The following is a 26,175-nucleotide window of genomic DNA, read 5'->3' on the forward strand; positions in this document are numbered from 1 at the left end:
GACGCGTTCCTGAAAATGCGTCGTGTTAAAGCGAAAAACGCTTTAAGCGAATACTATTTTCCCAGGACTAATGTGGCGATAAAGTTTGGGCGAGATACCAAGTACTACACACACACACGCAGTGACTAAGTGTACTTCGCCACGTTACTGTATCATTCCGCATACTTATCGTACTGCTCAGCTGCCCAGCTCACCAAAGTATCTCGCCGTAAACTGCTCAGAAAGCGCATTAGAACGAGCGCATTCTGCGTTGTGCAAAAGGTGTACACAAATAGAAGAACCGTAAATCTGGCTGTCGCCTGATGAGGCTGGTTGTAATTATTGGCGAAACATCGTACTCGAATTGTAAATGTTGTCGGTTTACTCTCTAACACAAATTGGCATGTTTTCTTTACGTGCCAAACCTTACTAATCCGCTGCGTCGGGTGGTGGCGGGTTTAACGATACATTTATATTGACGCGATCTAAATAAAAAGACCCTAATTTAATTTCTTTACTTTTTTTACTTCAAACTTGATTTTAAGCTTGTGGCCGGCTGGGTCTCTATGCGTCGTATAACGCTGCCACCCGGTGGCTAGGAGATGTTAACTACCTCGCCTGGTATACACGAGGACTTTGGTTCGATCCCGACCCCGACGCCTGTTGCACATTTGCAGTTTGCGTGTCTCTCTCCCCGTGGTCGTGTGGATTTTTTTCCGAGCCCCCCGGTTTTTCCCTCCATATTTAGAAACATGGGTTTAGCTTAGGGGTGGGGAACGTCCGGCCATATAAGGCCCACGAAATCATTTGGTCTCTGGCCCTGCCAAGGCAACCGCAGGCGGGACTCGAAATTCAATAAATCTAGGAGCAAACCTGGAAAAGCAGTTGCGAGGAGCAACATCATCAATACCAGCTAACATCATCACACGCCTCGCCAAAGAGAAGCAATTCCAGCCATCGCAGTAGGGGCGAGTTAATTAAATGTTTGACTAAATATAACAGGCTAATTTTTAAGTTGATAATTTCGTATGGCCCGCGAATGATGTTATATAAATATCCAAATGGCCCTTGGCAGAATAAAGGTTCCCCACCCCTGGTTTAGAGTATTTCATAAGCCACTTAGTTAAGCTATCATTTGTGGCCAGGTCGCCTCTAAAAAATATATATAGCTTACTGTTAACTAAATAGTAAAAATAAGATAGCCCTCCCCCATAGTGGTGCCCCTGGTGTCACGCTAGATCTGTAAGGGCGGTGCCCACGCGTGGAGGGTCAATGGCCAGCACCGGATTATGACATTGCTGGGTCCCTGAAGCTATGTCAAGAGACCCCCCCTCCCCCCTCCCCATAGTATTGCCAAAGAAAAAAAAGTATGATTCCAACAGAGAAGGTCAAGTTTTAAATTTATTATGATATATATGTACATACACATAGGCGAATATGCAACCGAATATATAAACCTTTAAACTTCGTGTCATTTTTTTTGTTTGTTTGGTACTTAGAGGCCCCTCATAATGCGAGGGCTTAAGCCAGGGGTCGGCAACCTACGGTTCCGGAGCCACATCGCGGCTGTTTAAGGAACTGCTCCGTGACATTATTTATGAAGGACCACCGTCCCGTACTCACATAGATTGCGGCTCTTGAATGATCGATTTTTTTTTTACAGACTTCGAAAAAAATGCCACTTCTTCTTATTCTGGTTGCCGACCCTTGGGTCCTCTATAGCTTACTTAACCGATGCCTAAATCCGGCACGGTCAATGGGCAGTGTTGGTTGGAGTCACGACGCGTTCCCCTCTCTCCTCTGGGTTGGCGGGTCGGTAGAATTTGTGTTGCGTAAATTTTTAACGAATTAAAGGTTTAGCCGTAGTTTTCGCCGTCTGGTTAAGCGATTAAACTTGAGCTGTAATAAAGTTTACGCTCATTTTCCGCGCCGCGTGCACCAGTGCAGCGTCGCGCCTCGTGGTGGCAACCGGTTTTTTGTGTCGTTTTAAGACGGCGTTCTTCACTCATTTTCAGAGGGGGGCCACTTCCGCTGATAAGACATCGTCAGTGTGAGGGCCGCCACATCATTTGAAACCATTGGGGTTTGACAGCAGCACGATGGGGCCGTGTTCACACGTTGTCTCTTGTCCGGGGCCGCGCTAAAGGCCACCAGGAGCGGCCAGTAGCCAGCGGGACCTTGCAAAAAGATCTGCCTTATGACGTTTCTGTCGTTTTTAAAACAGCATCCGCAGCTGTTGTTATTCCTAGAGTTTTGCACACACCTGATGCGATTGTCAACGGAGTAGTCATGCAATGCACCACTTATATTTTTAAAAAGATCTCGTGAAAATATTCCCATAAACACGCAACATGTTTGCTAAGTATATTTCTCAAAGGTTCCTGTATATCAAGCAGGTCAAGGGTGACTGAAGGACCAATCAGTGGATTTGTATGGATCAATGACAGTGAAGAATGCCTCTTACACTGACCGCAATATCTTGTCTCAAGATGTCCAAACAGATTAATTTTACCAAAATAAACCAGCCTTGACTTAAAGCTTTCGTGACTGCAGGAATTCATATTCTTGGGTCTTTCGGTAAAGTCACGTAGATAGGTTCAAAGAAAATTACAAAAAATTACAAAAAAAACTACGACGTTTCAATCGCAACGCAAGCGGTCATCTTCAGGAAAAGGGGGGTTAGCTTCCAAGGCAAACTGTGTATAAGGGTTTGAAATGGGTGTAGCCCAAATGTCAGCAGCCAATGATAATGTAAGTGGTGGACAGCCAACCCGACGGTGGTTGGTTTTCCACCAATCAAAGGGCTGCCAGGTTAAAATTAGCATGTTAAAGAGAGATTAGCATGTTAATGGGAGACCGCAGAGCCGCAACCAAGGGGTCGGCGTGCAAAGTGGCTGTGCTCGTGTGAACCCTGTGACAGCGCAAGTGTGTAATGGGCGTAAAGCACAACTCACATCGGAAGGTGGTAGGATGGGAACATCACAGCCAATTATGAATTAAACTGGTTGATAACGTCCTTCCAATGATTGCTCAGTTTGCACCCATCTTCTCGGTTGAAATTGTGTCTGTCTAAATATATGGATGGCTTCATGAACGAATCTTTGTTGATAGCCAGTGGGCTTGCAAAGTATCTTCGTCGTAGGGAAATCAATTTCGTGTGAGCCTACTGCATTAAAACAATATCGGCCACAACCGAGGTATTGGTCCTACCGCATTTCAGATCTGCCTTATGTTCACGAACACGGTCCGAGACATGTCGCTTAGTTTCCCCAATGTAACTGCTGCTGCAGACACAGCTTAGTTTGTAGACGCCGGGGTATTGCATGTCAGGGATCACATCCTTCACAGATGGGATCAAATCACGAATGTTATGTACTGTGTTAAATCGAACCTGGATCTTGCATTTGCTCACGATTTTGGAAATCTTTTTAGCGACCCCTGCTATGTATGATAAGGTGATGGCTTTCATTTGGTCCTCGGTTCTTTCCCAACGGTTGGGGTGATAGCTTGACGCATTGTGTTGTCTGAATATCCATTCATCTTGAGAGCTTAGTGTACGTGTTCCAGTTCACTGGCTAGGTGATCACGGTCAGAAATACATCGAGCTCTATGGTGTAGAGTTTTGATGAGGGAATTCTTCTGGGATGGCTGGTGGTGGGAGTCAGGTTTTAGGTAAGCATCTGTATAGGTGGCTTTCCTGTAGAAAGAATGTCCCATTGAGCCATCTGGTCTCTTTTCGGTTAAAACATCCAAGAATGGTAACTTGCCATCCTTTTCCACCTCCATGGTGAATTTGATGTCTGGGTGTATGGAATTTATGTGGTTGAGGAATTGGTTCAGAGCTGGTCGGCCATGTGGCCAGATGACGAACGTGTCATCTACGTACCTCTTCCACAAGGACGGACGTAGAGTGGATGCCTGGATGGCATCTGTGTCAAATTTTCCCATTAAAACATTGGCTACAACTGGAGATAAGAGAAAACCCATTGGGGTATCTTCAACTTGATTGTAGAATGTTCCATTCCAGGTGAAGTAAGTGTTGGTGAGGCAGTGTCTCACCAGGGCCAGTACATCAGCATTCAGTCCTTGTTGGACCAAATCTTCAATGATTGCAATGGTGTCAAGCACTGGAACTTTGGTAAACAAAGAGACCACATCAAAACTAACGAGCAAATCACCTGGAGATAGTGAGATGTCCTTAATTAACGATACCAAGTGAGCTGGGTTAAGTACAGCTGAGGCGGTCTTACCAGTGAATGGTTGCAAGGTCTCAGACAGAAATTGGGCCAGTTTGTAGGTGGGTGAGTCAGTGGTGGAGACGATAGGACCAAGGGGTGTCCCTCTTCTTTATGGATTTTTGATAAATCCATACAATCTGGGTGGTCTAGCAGCAGAGGGTTTTAAGGAAAACCGCTTGGTTGGTTCGATCAAAAATGTCGAATCAGTGATGATATTGTTGGTTTTCATAACGAGGCGGTTGGTGGGATCACTTGTAATTATTGTTTTATATATATTTAATTATTTTATTGTTTCCCTTCAACGTGACTTTACTGTAAGAGCTAAGAATATAGCTACCATCATTAAGTAGGTCCTGAATGTTGTTATTTTATGTGGTTTTGTCCATGATAACTGTGGCATTGCCCTTGTCAGCTGAGAGGATGACGATATCATCTCTCTTTTTAATTGAGAAAGCGCTTATCCTTACTGTTGTTGCTAATAGGTGTTTTAGCGTTTTTGAGGATTGCAGCGATTTCCAATCTTGCCACGTCTGCAGTAATGTGTCCCAAACCCATAAGGGCTACGTCGACCTGAGCAATGATATCATCACACATTAAACCATTTAGTATATTCTGGAGCTCACACCAAAAATCTGACCTTCGTTTACACCTGATTAACACGAAGTCACTGGCACGCTACAGAGAGTATAACTCATCTCACAAAGTACAACCGTGAAATTTCCCTTGAGAGAAGCGGTAAGAAGAATTTAAAAGCGTGCGACTGCCTCCCAAAATTCACGAGAAAACTCGTCGCATTTGGGAAGAGCTTTGTTTTTTTATATCATGCGCATGAACCCACCCTTCAAGAAAAAGCCGGCAATTTGCATGACGATAGGAATCACCGCTTGCAATACGTCTTGCAGCTGGGTATGATGATTTTCCGTCACGTCGCTCTGCACTGGAACTTGCTCCTGGATGCTCTTGATCTTCTCTTCGAATGCTCGATTGTTTTCCTGTGGATAAAAAAAAACAGCCAACGTGAAACGATCCCCGGCTTTTGACGCCGTAGCGCAGAGTGAGAAAATACATCCGATGCAACCGAGGTACCGTACCGATGTCTTTAGGCACACCGTACTTTTCCTGATTGTAGATATATATTTGTTTTAAGTTAGACGAATGTAAATATATGGGAATCTGGGTGCAATGTCAATATCACGATGCAATTTGTAATGCACGCAATATTTCACAGACCACAACTGTGAGGAAGCGGAGCTAGGCTCAGTGTCGCTCAAAAGCCAGAGATGAGGGAGGGGGCCCCTTTGAGAAAGTGGTGAGGCTTTTGAGAAACTGGTGGAGCCTTTGAGAAAGTGGTGGAGCCTTTAAGAAAGTAGCGGGGCCTTTGAGAGAGTGGGGAATCCTTTATGACAGTGGTAGGGGCCTTTAAAAACAGAGCTGGGACCTTCAAGAAAGTGGTGGTGCCTTTAAGTGCCTCTTACAAGTCACTGTAGATTGGACTTTGGGAAAGAGATGCAAAAAAATATTTGGCTGTTACAGGAAAACAAAACAAAAACAGGTGAGTGGTGAAGCGGAAGAAGCCACGCACGTAAAATACCAATGGCCCATTTACTTTTCACACATATACTTGTAACGGTTTTTTTTTTATCATTTATATGCTTTTAATGTACTTTTCCTCTGAAGGCAGCGGGATTGACGAATGCATTAAGTTCTTTTGAAATTTTAATTCACCTGCAAGGAGCTGAGAGGGCAGGGCGCAGCCTACGCCGTCGACACAGAAGCTGCGTTTATTGGGTTGCCACGGCGGCTACGAGATGTTAACTCCCTTGCCTGGTATACAGGAGGTCGTGGGTTCGATCCCAGCCCTGAAGCCTGCTGCTCTATATTTGCAGTTTGCATGTCTGGCTGCCCGTGGTCGTGTGAACTTTTATCTGACTGCATCGGTTTTTCCCTCCACATTTACAAACGTGCGTTTAGAGTATTTGGCTGCTATAACTTTCCCACATAATGATAAGTCCACTTCGTTGGGCTATCATTTGTGATCGCCAGGTTGCTTCTGAAAAAGAGCTACGTAGCTCAGTGGGCCTTACCTGGTAAAATATAAAAAAGTTACCTTTTCAGTTGTTTAGTTTTGCAAATATTGCGAGTTTACTCTCCAACACACCGGTGTTGCTTATCTAGTAACTGAATTAGAACTTTTTGTACACGTGACAAACCTTACTAATTGGCTGTCTTGGGTGTTGGCGGGTTTAACGACACATTAATGCTTACGCGATCTGACCCAAAAAAACCAAACAACTGTATTATGGATAACATTGGCCGTGAAAAGCTACGACTGCTACGTGTTAAAACTGTTCAGTTTAGCTGACCATGGCAACCGGTGGCTGGCCCCTCACCTCCATTTGCTCCCGCAGCGCCTGCATCTGCGCTTGCTGCTGAGCGTTCTTCTGCTCCAGCGCTCGCTTCTCAATCTCCAACTGCTTCTCCAAGCTCTCCCTCTCTGTGAAGTGAACGCACCTCTCGTTTTTTGCTGGACGTGCGTGAATGAGGAAGCTTTACAAGCTCACCGGGTTCCTCCGGTGTAGATAACTATAAAAAAATAAAAAATACGTACAGTCGATTCTTTGTGCCTTTCGGTGAAGTCACGTAGATGGGTTCAAATAAAATAACAACAACAAAAACTACGACGTTTCGATGGCAACACAAGCGGTCTCTTTTTTTCTTCATCCTGGTGATGACCGCTTGCGTTGCGATCGAAACGTCGTAGTTGTTTTTGTTATTTTCTTTCAACCTATCTACGTGACTTTACCGAAAGACCCAAAGAATATGCATTCCTGCAGTCACGAAAGCTTTAAGTCAAGATTTACATGCAGTCTGTTCTCGCAGAACTCGGGAGTAGCTGTGCCCCTGAAGGAGGAACACTCTATCCCGTACGTACGCATGCTGAACTTCTTTCGAGCTGTACGTATCCAAACCGCGTGCTCATCGGAGGTTGTGCGAGGGCACGGGCAGTCGAGGAGGCCCTCGATGGCCCAGAGGCGAGCTCGAGAACTCACCGAGCCTCTCCCTATCCGCCTGGGAGATGGTGTTGTCCAGCAGCAGCAGGTGGCACCTCCCTTCCTCCTTGCTCTTCATGAAGGCCACGAGGATGCTGTCCTTCTGCGAATAACCCAGGCGCATATATATTTTTTTAAACGATGATTTCCTGTAAAAAAAAAAAACAACCTTTTTTTGTTATCAGAGGCAAATGTGCGGGGCCCCGACACACCACGTTGCGACGCACCTGTGTGCGCGCACGTGCACCGTCAACGTAGGCCGAACAGCGTATGAAAAGCAGGGAGCTATAGAATGATGGGGAACGGGCTCGCTGCCCCAAACCATACAAGGGGGTCCCCCCCCCCCCATCGAGGGGGGTGGAGGAAGGGCAACTTTGGTTTTATACAGCAAGGGGGAAGGGATGGCAAGGGGAGAGAGGCACATAACCGACACACACGCTTGACACGAGGACAATTGTTTCAACGTAAGAGGCGGCCATAAACGAGCGCTTTTTCATTCCACCCCTCCGAATCCGGCTCTCCGTCTCTCCCACAATGGTTATGCCCCTTGTCCCCCGCCCCAGTCTCTCTACCCCCTCCATCCCGCTAACTTGTTTGAGGTGTTGTATAACGGGGGGGGGGGGGGGGGGGGTGGGGTGGTGGTGGACCATCTGGGCTAGAATTCCCCCTCCTTTCCCTTGAGCTTATGGCTCAGGCGTTCAATTCCATGCTGCATCATAGGCGTACTGCACCGTTGTTGGTTACTGCACCGTTGTTGGTTACTGCACCGTTGTTGGTTACTGCACCGTTGTTGGTTACTGCACCGTTGGTTACTGCACCGTTGTTTCCAGGTGGGTGGCTCGAGGTTCTTCCAGTTGGGTCAAAATAACCTTCCGGGCGATGATTATTGGAATTTTGGAGGAGATAAAATGTTGTTGTTTTATTATTGCTGTTGTTATTTTAACAACAAGTTTTGTACCAAATTTGAGTTTGTAAATAATAATTTCACGACGTGACGCGCTTGCTGCCACTGCGATGGTGGCAGTGGTGCGCGAGCACAATTAACGATACAAGAACAGGGAAATATATACCGGGCGACGTTTAAGGTGATGCTCCTTCTTCAGAGCGCGTAATTGAATGTTTTTGCCGAATGTGTTGAGCGTTTTTGTTTTGCAGAGGGTGATAACATCACCGCAAAATGCAATCGCACCATTTTTAATTAACGTATATTCAAACGACTGAGATGAATACATAAATGAATCTCACTAAAAGAAGCACAAACAGCAAAAAAGTTATCGCCTTGGCGATTAGCGATCTCGCCACCGTAAGTATGCAGGAGGTCGTGGATCCGATCCCGAACCACAACGCCTGCCGCTGTATATTTGCAATTCTAGATTAAAAGCTTTCGTGACTGCTAGGATCCATACTCTTTGGTTCTATTGGGTAAAGTCACGTAGGTGAAAATAAAATAACAAAAAATCACGACGTTTCGGCCACAACACAAGTGGCCGAAACGTCGTGATTTTTTGTTATTTTATTTTCACCTACGTGACTTTACCCAATAGAACCAAAGAGTATGTATATTTGCAGTTTGTGTGTCTCTCTCTCCATGGTCGCGTGTGATTTTTCTCCAGGTCCTCCGGTTTTTCCCTCCACATATAGAATCAACGTCACGCGTTAAGAGTATTTGGCTGCTATGAATTTCCACGCGACAAGCCACTTCGTTGGTCTATCATTTGAGGTCAGGTCACTTGTTAAAAAGAGCTCTTTAGCTCAGTGCGCCTTACCTAGTCAAATAAAAAGTTTGGTTTTAGTATGGGTATCGATGAGTATATGGGTGTCTGAGTCTCCATGGGTCTCTGAGTATGGCTCTCTGTGGGTCTCGATGAATATGGGTCTCTATGGGTCTCTACGAGTATCTATGAGTATGGGTCTCTGTGAGTCTCTGAGTATGGGTCTCTATGGGTCTCTATGGGTCTCTATGGGTCTCTGTGGGTCTCTATGAGTATGGGTCTCTATGGGTCTCTGTGGGTGTCTATGGGTCTCTATGAGTATGGGTCTCTGTGGGTCTCTATGAGTTTCTATGAGTATGGGTCTCTGTGGGTCTCTATGGGTCTCTATGGGTCTCTGTGGGTCTCTATGGGTCTCTATGGGTGTCTATGGGTCTCTATTGGTCTCTATGGGTCTCTATGGGTCTCTATGGGTCTCTACGAGTCTGTAGAAACACGCGTTTAGAGTATTTGGCTGCTATAAATGATCACGTGATCAGCCGCTCACTTCGTTGAGCGATCATTTGTGGGCCAGGTCGCTTCTGAAAAAAAGAGCCACACACAACTCTGGTAAAAAAAAAAATGTGTTTAGTTTTCAGCAGTTTAGTTTTAAACGGACGCCACGCGCTGCTACCTCGTCCCCCAGGCCTTGGGTGTCGCGGTAGGCTGCCTGCAGCAGCTCCATCAGCCTCTCGTACTCCCGGAAGGCCCCTTCCCTCACGAAGGCCTCGTCCTCGTGCAGCATCACCCTGATGGGCCCGTAGAGCTCCTCAAGGCGACGCTCGCACCTCAGCGCCGAGGCTTCCGCGTTCCGCTGCGCCAACTTGGAGTACTCTTCTGCCAGGCACACCTGCAGCAACCACGTCAATAAATAACGTGGACACGTCGGCGCAGCACGCTGCTATGTTTTTTTTTACTGCTACGATTATTATTTTTTTACCAGGTAAGGCCCGCAGAGCTGTGTAGCTTTTTATTTTTTTAAAGAAGCGACGCGCCTATCGCAGCCGAAAGCTCGACGGAGTGGCTTAAATCGCGTGGAAATTTACAAGCAGCAAAATTATATAAATAATCTAAACCCAATGGGAAAAAACCCCACAGGTGAGAGGATTCTGCACGAGGAGACCAATGCGGCTGCGTGTCGACTGTGCGACACCTGAAGTTTGTGGCAGAAGAAAGCCACGGTGAAGTGTGATGGTGGTGGCATCAACGGCAGTGGCCGCGATGACCTCTTGACCTGCGGGCTAATATGCCGCGAGAAAGGGCGCGCTAGAACACCTTCACCGGTGTGCACTCTGTTATCGGATTTCACTTGACAACAACTCACTTACGCGCCGTAAATTATAATCGGGGCTGGCTATTCTGCGGACCGATCCTGGCAAAGCTCCGCTCACCATGAGCTCCCGCTCGTGCCTGTGCTCCCTGTCGAGCAGCGAGCGTTCGTGGAACAGATCCACGGCGTCGCGCGCTCCACGCTGGTGCAAGTGGCCGAGCTCCTCCGATGTCGGGAGCGGCGTCCGCTCGTCCGCCGTCACGGCGACGGCCGTCCTCTCGCGGTAGAGGGCCAGTGCCTCCTCCTTGGCCTGCAGGTTGGTGAGCGTGGTCACCCGCTCCAGGGCGCTCTCGATGCAGGGCACGGCGCCGTCACGCTGCGCCGTCACGTACTGCCCTGCCAGCTGCACGAAGGCTGAGAGAGACGCGGGGGAGGCATGCGAAATGAGACGCGGGGAGACAACGTGGAGAGAGACGCGGAGAGAGATGCGGAGAGACACAGGGAGACGCGGAGAGAGAGAGATGGGGAGAAACGCGGATAGATGTGGGGAGAGACGCCAAGAGAGAAATCGGAGAGAGACGTGAAGAGATGTGGGGAGAGACATCGAGAGAGATGAGGGAGCACGAGCGGCGCAAGCAGAGCAAGCGACGATGTCTATTTATATTCTTAGTTTTTTCGGTAAAGTCACGTTGAAGAGAAACAACAAAATAACAAAATATATATAAAACAATAAAAAATTCTCACGACGTTTCGACCATAACTCAAACGGTCATCATCAGGTGTGTTGGTTTGCATAAATTTAGGACTAGATGGACTAGTCCTGGGCAAACTGCCAAATCGCTGCGCGTGACGCCAACGTTTTTTATAAATAAATAAATGTGCCGTTTAAAAATAAATTTATGCAAACCAACACACCTGATGATGACCGTTTGAGTTATGGTCGAAACGTCGTGAGAATGTTTTATTGTTTTATATATATTTTGTTATTTTGTTGTTTCTCTTCAACGTGACTTTACCGAAAAAACTAAGAATATGAATTACTGCAGTCACGAAAGCTTTAAATCAAAATTTAATGTCTATTTAATTTTTTAGTTAGCTATTTATTTTTTCTTTTAACTCAACTAGAAACTTGACATGCCGCGTTCTGCTCAATAAACTCCAGTTGATGGTACCATCGACTTAACCCTTTCCCATTACGATTCCAGAACTAAAATAACCTTATCAGCAAAGTTTGGCGGCAGCTATCGTAGAGTGCGGTCGTGTCGCTACAGTTCTCTGCGGTGAGTACAATGTTTTTTTTTTTATATAAAAACAACGGCGCTACGCCTCTCTACATAAAATTCACGCTGAGACGCTCGCACGTTCCGAGATTCAGCGGTGAACGGGGGACCCACCCTGCAACTTGGAGACATCTCGGAACGGGAAAGGGTTTTTCCCCTTCACTTTTATAATCAACGTCACGCGTTTAGAGTATTTGGCTGATGTAAATTTCCACACGTTAAGCCACTTCGTTGGGCTATCATTTGTGGTCAGGTCACTTATTAAAAAGAGCTACATAGCTCAGTGGGCCTTACCTCGTCAAATAAAAAGTTTAGTTTTAGTATGGGTCTAGATGAGTATGGGTGTCTGGGTCTCCATGAGTCTCTGATTATGGGTCTCTATGAGCCTCTGTAGGTCTCTATGAGTATGGGTCTCTACGAGTCTTTGGAAACATGCATTTAGAGTATTTGGCTGCTATAAATGACCACGTGATAAGCCACTTACTTCATTCTGCTATCATTTGTGGGCCAGGTCGTTTCTCAAAAAAGAGCTACATAGCTCAGTGGGCCTTACCTGGTAGAATAAAAATAGTTGATTTTGTAAACCGCGATATATGAGGAGGGGCACAGAAATTCAGCGGGTAAAAATTCCAAAATGTCTCGCTCCTGCACAATCAACAGAATGGAGGGTGGGGGGGGGGAATGTTGGGCTCACTGTGTGCTGAAATTGCACAACCCTTAAAAATGGAAAGCACCACCCGGTTCGACCATGCGTAGTCAATGACTCCCAAGAATTACAATCTCCAAGCGAGACGTTGACACTTGGAGGAGCGCGCCGAGTGCACGCTGCCTGGTGTCATTCTGTATATATTTTTTTCCTTGCAGAGGGTTTAACAGCTGCACGGACATCCCATGCGCATGTCGCGTTGCCGTGCCCACACGCGAATCATCGCAGTGGAGTGTCCCGCGAAGACAGTGAAGATTAAGGCCGAGAAATGCCACGTGCGTGCGCCGTACCCACGCGTCTCGGTACGGGAAAGGGTTTGGGGCGCTCCTCGCGATGGCTCACATTGGCCGGTGAGGATGGCGCCCTCGATGTGCTTGCTGGCGGCTCGTCCCAGCACGTGGCTCGTGAACTTCTCCGCCGTCGCCAGGAACTCCGGGTCGAGGCTCCCGTCCGGGAGGCTCTCGATGGACTCCAAGTCCTCCCGGCGCGTCGGCATTGGAAACACGAAGCACTTCCGATCCTTCGGGAACAGAAGCGCGCCCCCGATTGCCACGTGGTGGGGGAGGGTTCCCTGTGCTTGTAAAGGACGTCGAAGGCAACTCGTCACTGATCGCATTGTGCCGTCACGTACAGCAAGTCAACGTTTAACGCGGTCGATGCGTTCCTGAAAAGTGCCGCATTAGGGCGAAAAACGATTTCCCCGTGAATCATGTAACGATAAAGTTTGGCGACTACGCACACACCACGCATTGAGATGGTGGGACAATTAACCGAGGGTACGCCGCCGAATTACTCTATCATTCCGCGTGCTGGTGTCCTGCCGCTCAGCCACGCAGCTCAAGAAAATAGTTTGTCGTTGACCGCTTAAGAAGCCGCGTTGTAACGGCGCGCGTTACGCGTCGTAACGGCGCGCGTACCGCTCTGTGCGAAAAGTGTTCCCCAAATTGCAGAACCGTGTCGTCGCGAAAATGCGTTATCGTGTGAACCACCACGCGTTAAAGCGAAGGCTTACCATAACAGTATTAATGTTGCGTTGTTGTAATTGTATTTAATGCAGCACAATGCAATGAAAGTACACTGCGCTGATGTAACCAGTTGAAAGAGTTTGAATACGTAACGTGTACTTGCCTTGGCAGGCTATAGGTAAATATGATAAACGGGCAAGGCTAACATATGATTTGGACCATCCACACAAGTGTGTCCCAGTGGGTGACAAATGTTGAGATTAGACGTATGTATGTTCAACTTCTTTCGCACCACCGGATGTAGCCAACCGTGCTAATCGGAGTTGTAGGGGAAGGACAACAAACACAAAAAGCAGCTCTAAAGAAATGGGTTTTCAACCTACATTTAAAATTGCACAACTCCCAGTAGCTTCCTAACATCGGAAGGAAGAGCGTTCCAGACGGCCGCAGAAGCGCATCTGAAAGCGCTGCGCGATGCGGTGACCGTTTCTGTTCGACGGCGAGCCGAAAGCCTCCGCTGCTGCGAGAATGAGCGGAGTTCACACGATGGCGGTTTACGCCCCTTGACGAGAACAGCCGAGGTGGCGTGGTTCATTTGTGGCGAGCACTGCGTGTGCAATGAGCGCGAACGAGAAAGCTCCGGACCGTTAAAAGTTCACGATTCGAGTTCGATGGGCGCGACGTGCGGGGATGCAAGACAGGTCTGGAGGATGGGGCGCGAACTCTACCTTGAAGTAACCGCACAGGAGCTGCCTCTGCTCGTTGAACCGTCGGCAGTCCGGCGTCTTCCCCGCCATGCGCATCTGCAGGCAGTGCTCCATGTACTCGTCGGCCGAGCACGGCTCCCCGTCGACGAGCAGCTTCAGCGTGAAGTCGCGCACGCAGATCACCAGCGGGGGGAAGTAGCGCTCGAAGTCCGAGCCGAGCTCGTCCTCGTCCTGGTTCACACGCGTCCTCACGTGGTCCGTCATGTTCAGCACGAAGCTGTGGCGCGAGCGGAGCGGAGTTGGAGCGGTGAGGAGTAGATTGGAGCAAAATGGAGCGGATCGCAGCGGGGTGGAGCAGAATAGGGTGTAGTGGAGCGAAGTGGAGTGGAGTGGAGTGTGTTAAGGAAACCAGGGTAGCTTCTTCCTCCCTCATCACCGCTTCCTGATACAAATATAGAAGTTCCTGCTTGCAGTCCTTACCTGGGTGGGACAGTGAGCCCAACTTCCACCCCCGCCCCCCCACCCTACATTCTGTTGATTGTGCAGGAACATGAGAGATTTTGGAATTTTTACCCGCCGAATTTGTGCCCCTCCTTAAACGTCGCAGTTTGTAAGCTGTAAACAAAACTTTGTGGAAATTTACAGCAGCCAAATACTCCACATGCACATCGATTATAGATTGCGGAGGGGGAAAACCGGGAGGACCCGGATGAAAATACACGCGACCACGGGGGAGAACACGCAAACGCCAAATATACAGCAGGTGTCAGGGTCAGATGGGAAGTTAACATTTCGCCACCAACGCGGGGGTGGGCGGGGTAAAGCGATCGTCAGGGTAGCAGTCGGCGGAGGGTTCGAAGAGAGGCATGGCAAAAGGAGGAGGCAGGAAAATAGAAGGCAAACCGCGATCGGGCGGGGAGGACGCGCGAGACGGGTTTAGCTGTGGGCAGAGACGATGGAGACAACGAGCGGTTGAAGAAGCGGCGTTGGGTAAAGGCCCGCGAAGCGCCGAGTTCAAAAGGTGACCTGGACAGAAGGGGGTCCAGGGGGCGGGAATACAAAACGACGAGGAGGGAACGGCCGTAGCGCGCGAGACGAGCGACCGTCTCCGTGGGTTCGCGGCATCCCGGAGGTTGGCGGCGGCAGGGGCGGCAGCGTTATGCAGCCGCGGTCGCGTTGGGAGGATACTGCAGCTGCTCGAGGCCTTCCTTGTCGAGCGTGCCCACGACGTTGTAGACCAGCGTGGTGCTCAGCAGCACGGCCATCACGAAGAGCCACGTGTCGTGCGTGCTTCCGGCCTGCGGCACATAGAAGAGACGACGCGCCGTGTCGCCACAGCAGTTTGTATGTACCGCGTTCGCAGGGCCGTCCCCCCAGGGCACGGCGAATCTGGGCGGACGCCCCGGGCTCCGCACTTGGGGGGGGGGGTGCGGGCACACGGTGGCGCCCTATCGCCACGGTGGTCCCCGTTGCGGTCGCGTGGATTTTTCTCCTCCACATTTAGAATCAACGTCACGCGATCAGAGTATTTGACTGCTGCTATGAATTTCTGCGCCATGAGCCACTTCGTTGGGCCATCACTTGTGGCGAGGCCTCTTCTGAAAAAGAGCAAGTGGTCCTTATCTGGGAAAAAATAAAAATAGCTGATTGTTGAAGAGTTTTATAATTGGGGTTTGTCCCGGCCACCGCACCCGCCTATGGACGGCCCTGCGTTCGAACCGACCGTCGCATTTGGAGTGGGACGTTGCCACTCCGGGTGAACATTCCCATGAGCTCACGGGCCGCCGAGCAAACAAACCCGAGTACAGCAGTAAAACCGGATTGAAGCGGAGTCATGGTCGATTCAATTTGTTGAGGACTACCAAGATCGGAGACATTCAACGGGCAGCTAGCTCAGGCCAGGTGGCAATCGGCGTAGAGCAGCGACTACCACCGCCCCTCCCTGCACCTAGATTGTAAACCTCCACCACACCTCCGATTAGCACGGTTTGCTACATACGGTGCGAAAGAAGTTCAACACACATAAGAAAAAATTTGCCGGCAGCAAAGCCACCGGGACAAGGGTTGGTGGCTATACCGCCCCGGTGCCCGACCCCAGAATGAAATAGGGGAGAAGGGGGGGGGGCGCGGGGGGTACCACCCCCGCCCCCCCCCCCCCCCACCAGAACGGACGAGGAGATCGGCCACTGACCGACTCCACGTCTCCCAGGCCCTCGGTGTCGAGCAGCAGCAGCCACTTGTTCTGGTCCAGTGGATGGGGTCTGGGCCAGACCCAGATGCCCTTGGTGTGAGACTGCACCGTGCAGCCCAGGGAAAAGCCTGCGGTTACAAGGGCAAGAACAGACACACACACAGAGACCCAGACGCCCTTGGTGTGAGACTGCACCGTGCAGCCCAGGGAAAAGCCTGCGGTTACAAGGGGAAGAACAGACACACACAGACCCAGATGCCCTTGGTGTGAGACTGCACCGTGCAGCCCAGGGAAAAGCCTGCAGTTACAAGGGGAAGAACAGACACACAAAATGCAGCAGCCAAAAGTAGTGAGTGATGCCGCTGGATATCCAGCATCAGGGGCGGAGCCAGGATTTTACTTTGGGGGGGCTGACTTCAATATTCTGAGATATCCAGTGTTTATGTTTTTCGATGGGCGCCACAAATGTATAAAACAAATTTTATTGGATTTGAGCTCGGCGAGCTGACATGCTCACGAACTGCTGGACAATAATCGGAGAGATCGAGGGACTTCGCGATAGCCTTCTCGATGTATATCACCATCAAGTCGGCCATCCAGTCGTCGCCCTTGCTTGTGCGCAGCCGCGTCTTCAAGATTTTCACGGCGGAGAATGCGCGCTCGGTGGTGGCCGTCGAGATCGGGAGAGTCAGGATCAGTCGAATGAGCTTATACAACTGAGGGAAATATGCTTACAAGTCTGCGCTTGCAGAAAACGATGCTCAGATCAGAATCAGATCAGAAAGGGTTTTATTCGCCATGTAAGTTCACACCGACACGGAATTTACTTTGGCAGGATGGTGCATACATTCAACATATAGGAATCTAAAATCTTAAATAAGTTTTAAACAAGTCTTACTATAATAAGGGTTAAAAGTCTAACATTAAGGGGCTGAAGTATATAAAATTAAATAAATATCGAATATAAAATAGCTTTAAGATATAATTTAAAAATACAAATAGGGAAACATAGTTAATATCAGCAACGTGTCGTTATGTAGATCAAATGTTAAAAACAGTGTTAGCCCTTGGCCTTGTTTAACAGGCCAGCAGCAGATGGGAAGAAACTGTTTTTATGGCGTGAGGTTTTGGTCCTGATGGACCGAAGCCTTCTGCCGGAGGGGAGTAGCTGAAACAGAGAGTGTCCAGGGTGGGAGAAATCGGCCATAATCTTCCTCGCTCGCCTCATAGACCTTGTCGTGTGCAGGTCCTCGAGGGTCGGTAGATTGCAGGCAATTACCTTCTCAGCAGTGTGGATGATACGCTGCAGTCTGCTCTTGTCCTTGGCAGTGGCAGCAGCGTACCAGACGGTTATGGAGGAGGTGAGGATGGATTCAATGATCGCTGTATAGAATTGCACCATCATTGTCTTTGGCAGGTTGAATTTCTTCAGCTGCCGTAGAAAGTACATCCTCTGTTGAGCTTTCTTGGTGAGGGAGCTGATGTTCAATTCCCACTTGAGGTCCCGGGAGAGAATAGTGCCCAGGAAGCGGAAGGACTCTACAATTTTGACTGGGGAGTCTAACAGGGTGATGGGGGTGAGTGGTGCTGTATTCTTCCTGAAGTCCACAACCATCTCAACTGTCTTTAGAGCATTTAGCTCTAAGTTGTTCTGGCTACACCAGGTCACCAGATTGTCAGCTTCCCACCTATAGTCAGACTCATCCCCACCAGAGATCAGCCCAATGAGGGTGGTGTCATCCGCAAACTTCAATAGTTTGACGGACAGATGATTGGAGGTGCAGCTGTTGGTATACAGGGAGAAGAGCAGAGGGGAAAGGACGCAGCCCTGAGGAGTTCCGGTGCTGATGGACCTGGAGCCAGAGACTTGTGTTCCCAGCTTAACGCACTGCTTCCTGTCAGACAGGAAGTCTGTGATCCATTTACAGGTGGTGTATGGCACGTTCAGCTGGAAGAGCTTGTCCTGAAGCAGGGCAGGGATGATGGTGTTGAAGGCAGAGCTGAAGTCCACAAACAGGATCCTGGCGTAGGATGCTGGGGCGTCCAGATGCTGTAGGGTGAAGTGGAGGGCCATGTTAACTGCATCGTCCACAGACCTGTTGGCTCTGTAGGCAAACTGAAGGGGGTCCAGGAGAGGGTCTGTGATGGCTTTGAGGTGTGCCAGGACCAGGCGCTCAAAAGACTTCATTACCACAGATGTAAGGGCGACCGGTCTGTAATCATTTAGTCCTGTTGGCCTTAGCTTTTTGGGCACAGGGATGATGGTGGAGGACTTGAGACAGGCTGGTACATGGCATGTCTCCAAGGAGGTGTTAAAGATGTTGGTGAACACCGGAGACAGCTGGTCAGCGCAGTGCCTGAGGGTGGCTGGAGAGACAGAGTCCGGCCCGGCTGCTTTGCGTGGATTCTGCCTCTTGAAAAGTCTATTAACTTCTCCCTCCTGAAAGGAGATAGTCGTCTCTGTAGTATTGGTGGGGGATGGGGCCTCTTGGGTTGGAAGGGGTGGTTCAGGACAGTCCAATTGTCTTTCAAATCTACAGTAGAACTCGTTCAGGTCGTTGGCTAGGCGGGAGTCGTTAGTGGTGTGGGGGGCTCTGGGTTTGTAGTTGGTGATCTGCCTGAGCCCTCTCCAGACAGAAGCAGCGTCGTTTGTAGAGAACTGGTGTTTTAGTCTCTCTGAGTACAGTCGTTTAGCCTCTCTCACCACTTTGCTAAACCTGTTCTTCGACTCCTTGAATCTGTCTCTATCTCCACTCCTAAACGCTTCCTCCTTCTCCAACCTCAACCTTCTGAGCTTTGCTGAGAACCAGGGATTATTGTTGTTAAAGTTCACCCTGGTACGTGTTGGGATACAGCAGTCCTCACAGAAGCTGATGTAGGACGTCACAGCCTCTGTGAGTTCATCCAGACTATTGGTAGCAGTCGTGAACATATCCCAGTCAGTACAGTCTAAGCACGCCCGCAAATCTTCCACAGCCTCACTGGTCCACTGTTTAGATGTCCTCACAGCAGGTTTACAGAGTTTTAGTTTCTGCCTGTATGCAGGAATCAGGTGGACCATGGCATGGTCAGAGTGTCCTAGTGCTGCTCGGGGGACGGCGTGGTAGGCTCTACTGACTGTAGTGTAGCAGTGATCCAGAGTGTTCCCTTCTCTGGTTGGGCATTTAATGAATTGTATGTATTTGGGGAGTTCGTGGCTGAGATTACCTTTGTTAAAGTCGCCAAGTACGATAACCAACGAATCTGGATTTGCTCGCTCCACACTCAGAATCTGATCGGCGAGCATGCGTTGGGCCTCTTTAACCTGAGGACAAGGCGGCAAATAAACTCCGACCAAAATGAGCGACGCGAACTCGCGAGGCGAGTAAAACGGTTTACAAGTTATAAAAATTGATTCAAGGAGTGGAGAACAATGTTGCAGAATCACTGTGACATCTACACACCAGCCACTGTTAATGTAAAAACAAATACCACCGCCTTTCGTCTTGCCGGAGAGTGCTATGTCACGATCCGATCTTACAAGATGGAATCCTGCTAGTTGTAGCGAAGTGTCCGGAATCAAATCACACAGCCATGTTTCCGTGAAGCACAATGCAGAAGCTGAAAGAAAGTCTTTGTTTTTTACCATCAGTAGCTGAAGTTCATCCATTTTGTTGTACAGTGAACGTACGTTGGAGAGGAAAAAGCTCGGAAGCACTGTTCGGATCCCGCGTCTGCGTAGCCGTACTAGAGCCCCCGACCGTTTACCCCTTGGGCGGCGTTTCGTTGCTTGAGCAAAGCCTAGCGCGGCATTGACTAGAATGCCTACTAATTCTGCCGCTGGAAGCAGAAAAGTAGGAATTAAATCCACAGGAGTTGTTTCCCTGATATTTAAAAGTTCGTCTCTTGTTAGAGAACTCCGAAAATCTTGGCAAAACACTGAATTGACAGACAAAACAAGACAAAACAGGGCGCACCGACCGGCTGAGGCTACCATCATCAGCGCCATCTTCGCACCAGCACGGGTGTGCTGAACAGCAGGACTCTCTCACCAGCACTGGTGTGTTGAACAGTAGGCCCCTCTCACCAGCATGGGAGTGGTGAACAGCAGGCCCCTCTCACCAACACGGGTGTGATGAACAGTAGGCCTCTCTCACCAGCATGGGAGTGAACAGCAGGCCCCTCTCACCAACACGGGGGTGATGAACAGCACGCCCCTCACACCAGCACGGGTGTGATGAATAGTAGGCCTCTCTCACCAGCACGGGTGTGATGAACAGCAGGCCCCTCTCACCAGCACGGGTGTGTTGAACAGCAGGCCCCACGCACCAGCACGGGTGTGTTGAACAGCAGGCCCCTCTCACCAGCACGGGTGTGTTGAACAGCAGGCCCCTCTCACCAGCACGGGTGTGCTGAACAGTAGGCCCCTCTCACCAGCACGGGTCTGTTGAACAGCAGGCCCCTCTCACCAGCACGGGTGTGCTGAACAGTAGGCCCCTCAACACGGGTGTGCTGAACAGCAGGCCTCTCTCACCAACACGGGTGTGCTGAACAGTAGGCCCCTCAACAGCAGGCCCCTCTCACCAGCACGGGTGTGCTGAACAGCAGGCCCCTCAACACGGGTGTGCTGAACAGCAGGCCTCTCTCACCAGCACCGGTGTGCTGAACAGCAGGCCCCTCTCACCAACACGGATGTGATGAACAGCAGGCCCCTCTCACCAGCACGGGTGTGCTGAACAGCAGGCCCCTCAACACGTGTGAGCTGAACAGCAGGCCTCTCTCACCAGCACGGGTGTGCTGAACAGCAGGCCCCTCTCACCAGCACGGGTGTGCTGAAAAGCAGGCCCCTCTCACCAGCACGGGTGTGTTGAACAGCAGGCCTCTCTCACCAGCAAGGGTGTGCTGAACAGCAGGCCCCTCAACACGGGTGTACTGAACAGCAGGCCTCTCTCACCAGCACGGGTGTGATGAACAGCAGGCCCCAAAACAGCAGGCCTCTCTCACCAGCACGGGTGTGATGAACAGCAGGCCTCTCTCACCAGCACGAGTGTGTTGAACAGCAAGCCCCTCTCAAGACAAAACAAGACAAAACTGGACAAAACAGGGCGCACCAACCGGCCGAGGCTGCCATCATCGGCGCCATCTTGATCAGTTGCTACAGATTAGATTCGACTGGTTCAAATATGGCGGCGTTCTCCTCGTCACCTGTGCACATGACAAACTCAACGAGTTCCTGTTTAAGCGAAGTCAGATCCAGCTCTCGAAAAATCGGCCTTGCACATTGCCGCCAACTCAATGGACCTGCTCGTGATTTGACTAGCACGATTCGAAGTTGTCAACTGGGTCGAGGTAAGGGATCTTACTGAGCAGTTCACAGGCATCGGGAGAAAGAAAAAACGATGGTTGAGTTCAGCTAATGTGGAGCCAACAACAGCATTAAACAAGTCAATGCGGTAATGATCTTCGATGGTTCGCGGCACATGACCAGGAGGAAGGTGACGAGGACGACCTCGCGCTAGCCAGATGTCACCCAGCGATGGGACAGGGATGTCGTGGTCTTTACAGAACTCAATTGCATCGTTCTTAGCATCGTCCCGTCCTGATTCTCGCAGCATCTGCAGGGATGTCTTCGTCATGCGAACAAGCCTCAAAGCATTGAGAATATACTGGTCCTTTCTCTGGAGGCATTGGGATAGGCTGTTCGTTGCTGATAAGATTTTGATCATTAGGAACATTTTGATTTAAAGCTTTCGTGACTGCAGGGATTCATATTCTTGGTTCTTTGTTTCCCTCCTACGTGACTTTACCGAAAGAACCAAGAATATACATTAGGAACATGTTCAACGCAAATTCAAAGGACGTCGCCCGCTCATAAAGCATCGCCGCTTCAGCCCTTTTCTCGGAATCGGCAGCATCCGTCGACGGCTATTCAACCACTTCCATCGCGGCGTCAAACATGTCGTGAAGATTCTGGACCGAGTTCAGTTGACAGTTCCAGCGCGTTGTCGACAGTGCCTGAAGATTCTGTTCCAGATTCTGTCCACGACCGGTGTTGAGCTCACCGGCATTCAGCTGATCAACGACATTCTTGGCCTGAACATCACGCAGCATATCCCTCCCTCTTGGACGATGCACTAGCGACGTTATAAATACTTTGGACGTCTAGAAAGAAGAAGCAGAGTATTGGATTTGACTTGAGAATGGCAACTATTACAAGGTTCAGCTTGTGCGCCCAGCAATGTATGAAACACGCGAGCAGGTTCATCTCCTTCACTTTCGTCTGGAGGCCATTAAAGTCCCCGCTCACATTGGCTGCGCCATCGAAGCCTTGACCGCGAATCATTAATAGATCATGCTTTAGCAAGGGACTCAAAAGAGCCTTGTACAAGGTATGCGAGCACGTGTCCCTGACATGCATCATATCGAGAAATCGTTCTTGAACCTCACCCTTCGAGTCAACCCAACGGATGACCAGTGCCATCCACTCTTTACGAGCGGAGCAGCGGGCTTCGTCGGGCAAAAATCGTGTACGGGACGTCGTTCCCGATCTCGCACCGAATGTATCGCCGCACGAGTGTGGCTGTCGCATGGCAGACGTCTTTTTGGCTCTCACCTGACGTGTGCAGCGCGTTCTTGGGCGCCTTGCTCATCATCCTGGCCAGTTCAGGGACTTCTTCAAGTACTAAGTTCCATGTTTACAGAAAATTGCCCCGATTCATGGAATCGACTTTCTCATTGTGTCCTCGGAATGCAGTGCCCTGTAGGGCAAGATGACGAGCAATTCGTGCATGAAGACGCAGTCTGAATCCCATTGATCTTCTTCTCAGAGGCATCGATCTGTTCAAATATATTGGCGATATGTCCCTTCTTGTCGAGCATCAACTTCGCTGACTGACGTGCTTTGTTATGAACGCTGTTCACTGCACCAATATGCTTCGCTATTCCCTTCGACTTCTCCAAAAACGATTTCCAGTTGTTGTACCCGTCAAGAATGAGCACATCGGTGCCGGCGTCAGGATTGGGCTTGGCGAATAGGTAGCAATATAAGCAGTACGCCTTGTCAGTCACTGGAGAATACTCCAACCATTGTTCGCAGTCTTTATTCTTGAACCAGATCTTAGAGAATGAACGAGGCTGAGCATTCTGGTTGTACTTGGTCCTGGGATATGACTTCAAGTCAGGTTGATAAGGACCGGATTGCAGGTATGCATGTCGTGAGCTATCACGTTCATCCGGTTCATCATCTGAAATTGGCTTGCATTTGCCTGGATCTCGTTCAATAGTCACCATAGCACCGTGGTCATCTCGAGACGACCGACTCTTTTTGCGAGCAGGGGATTTTCCACGATCATGTGACTACGGGCCTGACGACACAGGCGCAGATTTCCCTGCCTTTTCTACTTCAGAATCTTGCTGCAATTCCAAATCCTCCAACTCACTTCCTACCTCAGCGTCAGCGTTGAGTGCGGTCCACGCTCGGGGTACCCAGCAAACGGCGACCGAGTTGGGCCAACGTTGAGTCAATGTCTTCCAACCACGTGGCACGTTTACCCAGGTGAGCTTTGCGAGCGTGGCAGGAGAGCCGAGTGCCCGAGGGTAGATTGCGTTCGTGCCTGGTGTGGGGGCCGACCCCAGAGAGATAATCCCTCTGCCTCCTTGTCACAAGGACGACGACTTCCAGGATTTTCATCTCCAAAGCCCGGAGGCGGGGCTTGCTATGACGTACGGCGCTCCAGCGTCCCGGGTAGCGTCTCAGACGGGACGCTCGTCTATTGGGCAACACGGTAGCTAGGAGATGTTAACTACCTCGCCTGGTATACAGGAGGTTGTGGGTTCGATCCAGACCCTGACGCTTGCTGTATATTTGGAGTTTGTGTCTCTCTCTCTCATCATCATCATCATCACGGTGGCTAGGAGATGTTAACTACCTCGCCTGGTGTACAGGAGGTTGTGGGTTCGATCCTGACCCTGGCGCCTGCTGTATATTTGCGGTTTGCGTGTCTCTCGCTCCCCGTGGTCGCGTGGATTTTTCTCCGGGTCCTCCGGCTTTTCCCCTCCACATTTAGAATCAACGTCATGCTTTTAGAGTATTTGGCTGCTTTAAATGTCCACATTGATAAGCCAATTCGTTGGGCTATCATTAGTTATAGACCGGTTGGCTCTGAAATGGAGCTACATAGCTCAGTGGGCCTTACCTGGTAAAATAGAAAAAAATTGTTTAGTAGTTTAGTTTATACCGCACGGCATGCTAAGTGTGGTGCATTGGCACTCGAGTCTCAAGTTAAAGAGGTGGCTGGCAATGCTGCAGTGCCACATTCACGGCATTGCTGGCAGAGGGGAATCTTCCACTAGGGGTAGCTCTAGATCTGTTGAACCCGAAAAGCGGCGAGTGTATGGCTCGATATTTGTTGCACCTCCGATGAGCACGGTTGGCGACGTACGGAGCGAAAGAAGTTCAGCATGCATTAGTTGTATTTGTTTGCATTCAACTTATTTAATGTATCCTCGATTATCGAAATGACATAACGACATCAATGACATGTCGTCATATAAACATGTTCACCTCCACTCACTCCCTTACTCCTTCGCTTGGATTACAGGAGGTGGGGGGTTTCGATCTCGACCCTGACGCCTGCTGCTGTATATTTGGAGTTTGTATTTCTCTCTCTCTCTCTCTCCCACCCACCGTGGTCGCGTGGATTTTTTTTCTCCGGCGTCCTCCGGATTTTTCCCCCCCTCCCTCCACGTTTGGAATCGACACGCATTTAGAATTATTTGGCCGCTTTCAATGTTCCACTTGATAAATCACGACGTTGAGCTGTCATTTGTGGCAAGGTTGCTTCCTCCGATAAAATAAGCTAATAACTCAGCGAGCCTTACTTGGTAAAATAACAACAACAACAACAAAAGATGCAGCGGCATTTGTATTTGCTTTGGTGCGATTTGTTTACATTTCTAAACCTTTGCTCTCCTATCGTGTTTCTGTCGTGTTTGTTGTTGGAACGTTCTGACCCCGTGCCTCAACTCCGTAGCTCACCACCCACCCTGCCCCAGCCCCCAGCCCCCAGCAATCCTACCCGGCCGATTGTGGAAGTGAGGGCAGCTTTGGGGGCTGGTTTCAGTTTCAAGATCCTCATCCGTGTGGCGGCTCACCCCCACCACCGCTGCCGAAAACACACAAGGACCTGGCACTGCACTGTAAAAAAAATATATATATATTCGTCAATAACACCGACCTTCGGCAACGTTTCAGGCCATGACCCTTTTTCACAAGACACACAGAAACGTCGTCTATTATGCGCGTGTGTGTATATAGTATTTTTAAGGCCAAGGCTATTGTCCAAATGTGTTGAGTGGTGGTGTGGTGGTGGTGGTGTGATGGGGGTGGTGGTGGTGGTGGTGGCAGGGAAGACAGACAGACATAGAGGAGAGATCCGTGAATACTCGAGTGCCCCCTTCGTACCGGAGTTGCTCCCCGCGAGGCGGTTCATGAGGAAGGATTTCCCCGTGCGGTACCTCCCGACCACGGCCACCACCACCACGGGCCCCGTGACGACGCGCGACAGCGCCGCTGCCGACTCGGGCACCAGCACGAATCGGCCCTCCCCGTCCGTCACGATCAGAGGCAGAGGCTCTGCGAAGGCTGCGGTGGAGGAGGAGGAGGAGGAGAAGGTGGAGGATGAGGTCGCCATGAGGTCGGCAGCTTGAGACGCGAGACGTCTTCGTGTGTGCGAGTGAGAAGAGACGCGCGCGACTCTGGGCAGAGGGGGGTCATGAGTGCCGCCCACTCGGCACGAAGCCCTCCCACGTGCCCCCCCCCCCCCCTTGGCCTCCCCTTCCCCTTCCCCGTGCCCCCCCACACCCCCCCCCCCCCGTTACCCCAATCTCGCGTGGGGCATTCCGGCCATGGTGATGGAGGTGGTGCCCCTTGTTGTTGTTGTTGTTGACACCTCGAGCGTGGTGCTGCTTCTGCCGCTGCTGTGTCTCGCTCTCCTCCCGTCGTCAGGCGTGGACAGCTCCAGCTGCAATCCGCTACAGACTTCGTCTTAATCTTCCACGCGT

The 26,175-nt window shown here is 50.1% G+C and overlaps 1 protein-coding gene across 1 annotated transcript; it reads right to left on the reverse strand.

Moving 5' to 3' along the window:
- Window positions 1–1,367: 1,367 nt before the first annotated feature.
- Window positions 1,368–25,887, reverse strand: LOC116953605 (guanylate-binding protein 1-like). The gene is made up of 10 exons (XM_032973950.2): window positions 25,577–25,887; window positions 16,135–16,262; window positions 15,132–15,241; window positions 13,965–14,220; window positions 12,614–12,791; window positions 10,407–10,699; window positions 9,650–9,865; window positions 7,268–7,370; window positions 6,608–6,711; window positions 1,368–5,209 (listed from the first exon to the last, which is right to left on the reverse strand). Exons 1-10 carry the CDS (start codon window positions 25,803–25,805, stop codon window positions 5,033–5,035), a joined length of 1,794 nt encoding a protein of 597 aa, XP_032829841.2. The 5' UTR covers window positions 25,806–25,887; the 3' UTR covers window positions 1,368–5,032.
- Window positions 25,888–26,175: the final 288 nt, after the last annotated feature.

Source organism: Petromyzon marinus, chromosome 52 (assembly GCF_048934315.1).
Source record: "Petromyzon marinus isolate PM22_M1 ecotype Great Lakes invasive population chromosome 52, UKy_Petmar_22M1.pri1.0, whole genome shotgun sequence".
Lineage (NCBI taxonomy): Eukaryota > Metazoa > Chordata > Hyperoartia > Petromyzontiformes > Petromyzontidae > Petromyzon > Petromyzon marinus.

What these genes read in the sequence shown, in the direction of transcription:
- LOC116953605 (XM_032973950.2), bottom strand. Translation starts at nt 25,805, where the DNA reads ATGGCGACCTCATCCTCCACCTTCTCCTCCTCCTCCTCCTCCACCGCA. An exon ending in TCCTGTGCGGTTACTTCAAG is followed by an intron (nt 12,792 to 13,964) that starts GTAGAGTTCGCG and finishes CTGTTCCCGAAG; the next exon opens with GATCGGAAGTGCTTCGTGTT. An exon ending in GGCGGATAGGGAGAGGCTCG is followed by an intron (nt 6,712 to 7,267) that starts GTGAGTTCTCGA and finishes TTCACTTCACAG; the next exon opens with AGAGGGAGAGCTTGGAGAAG.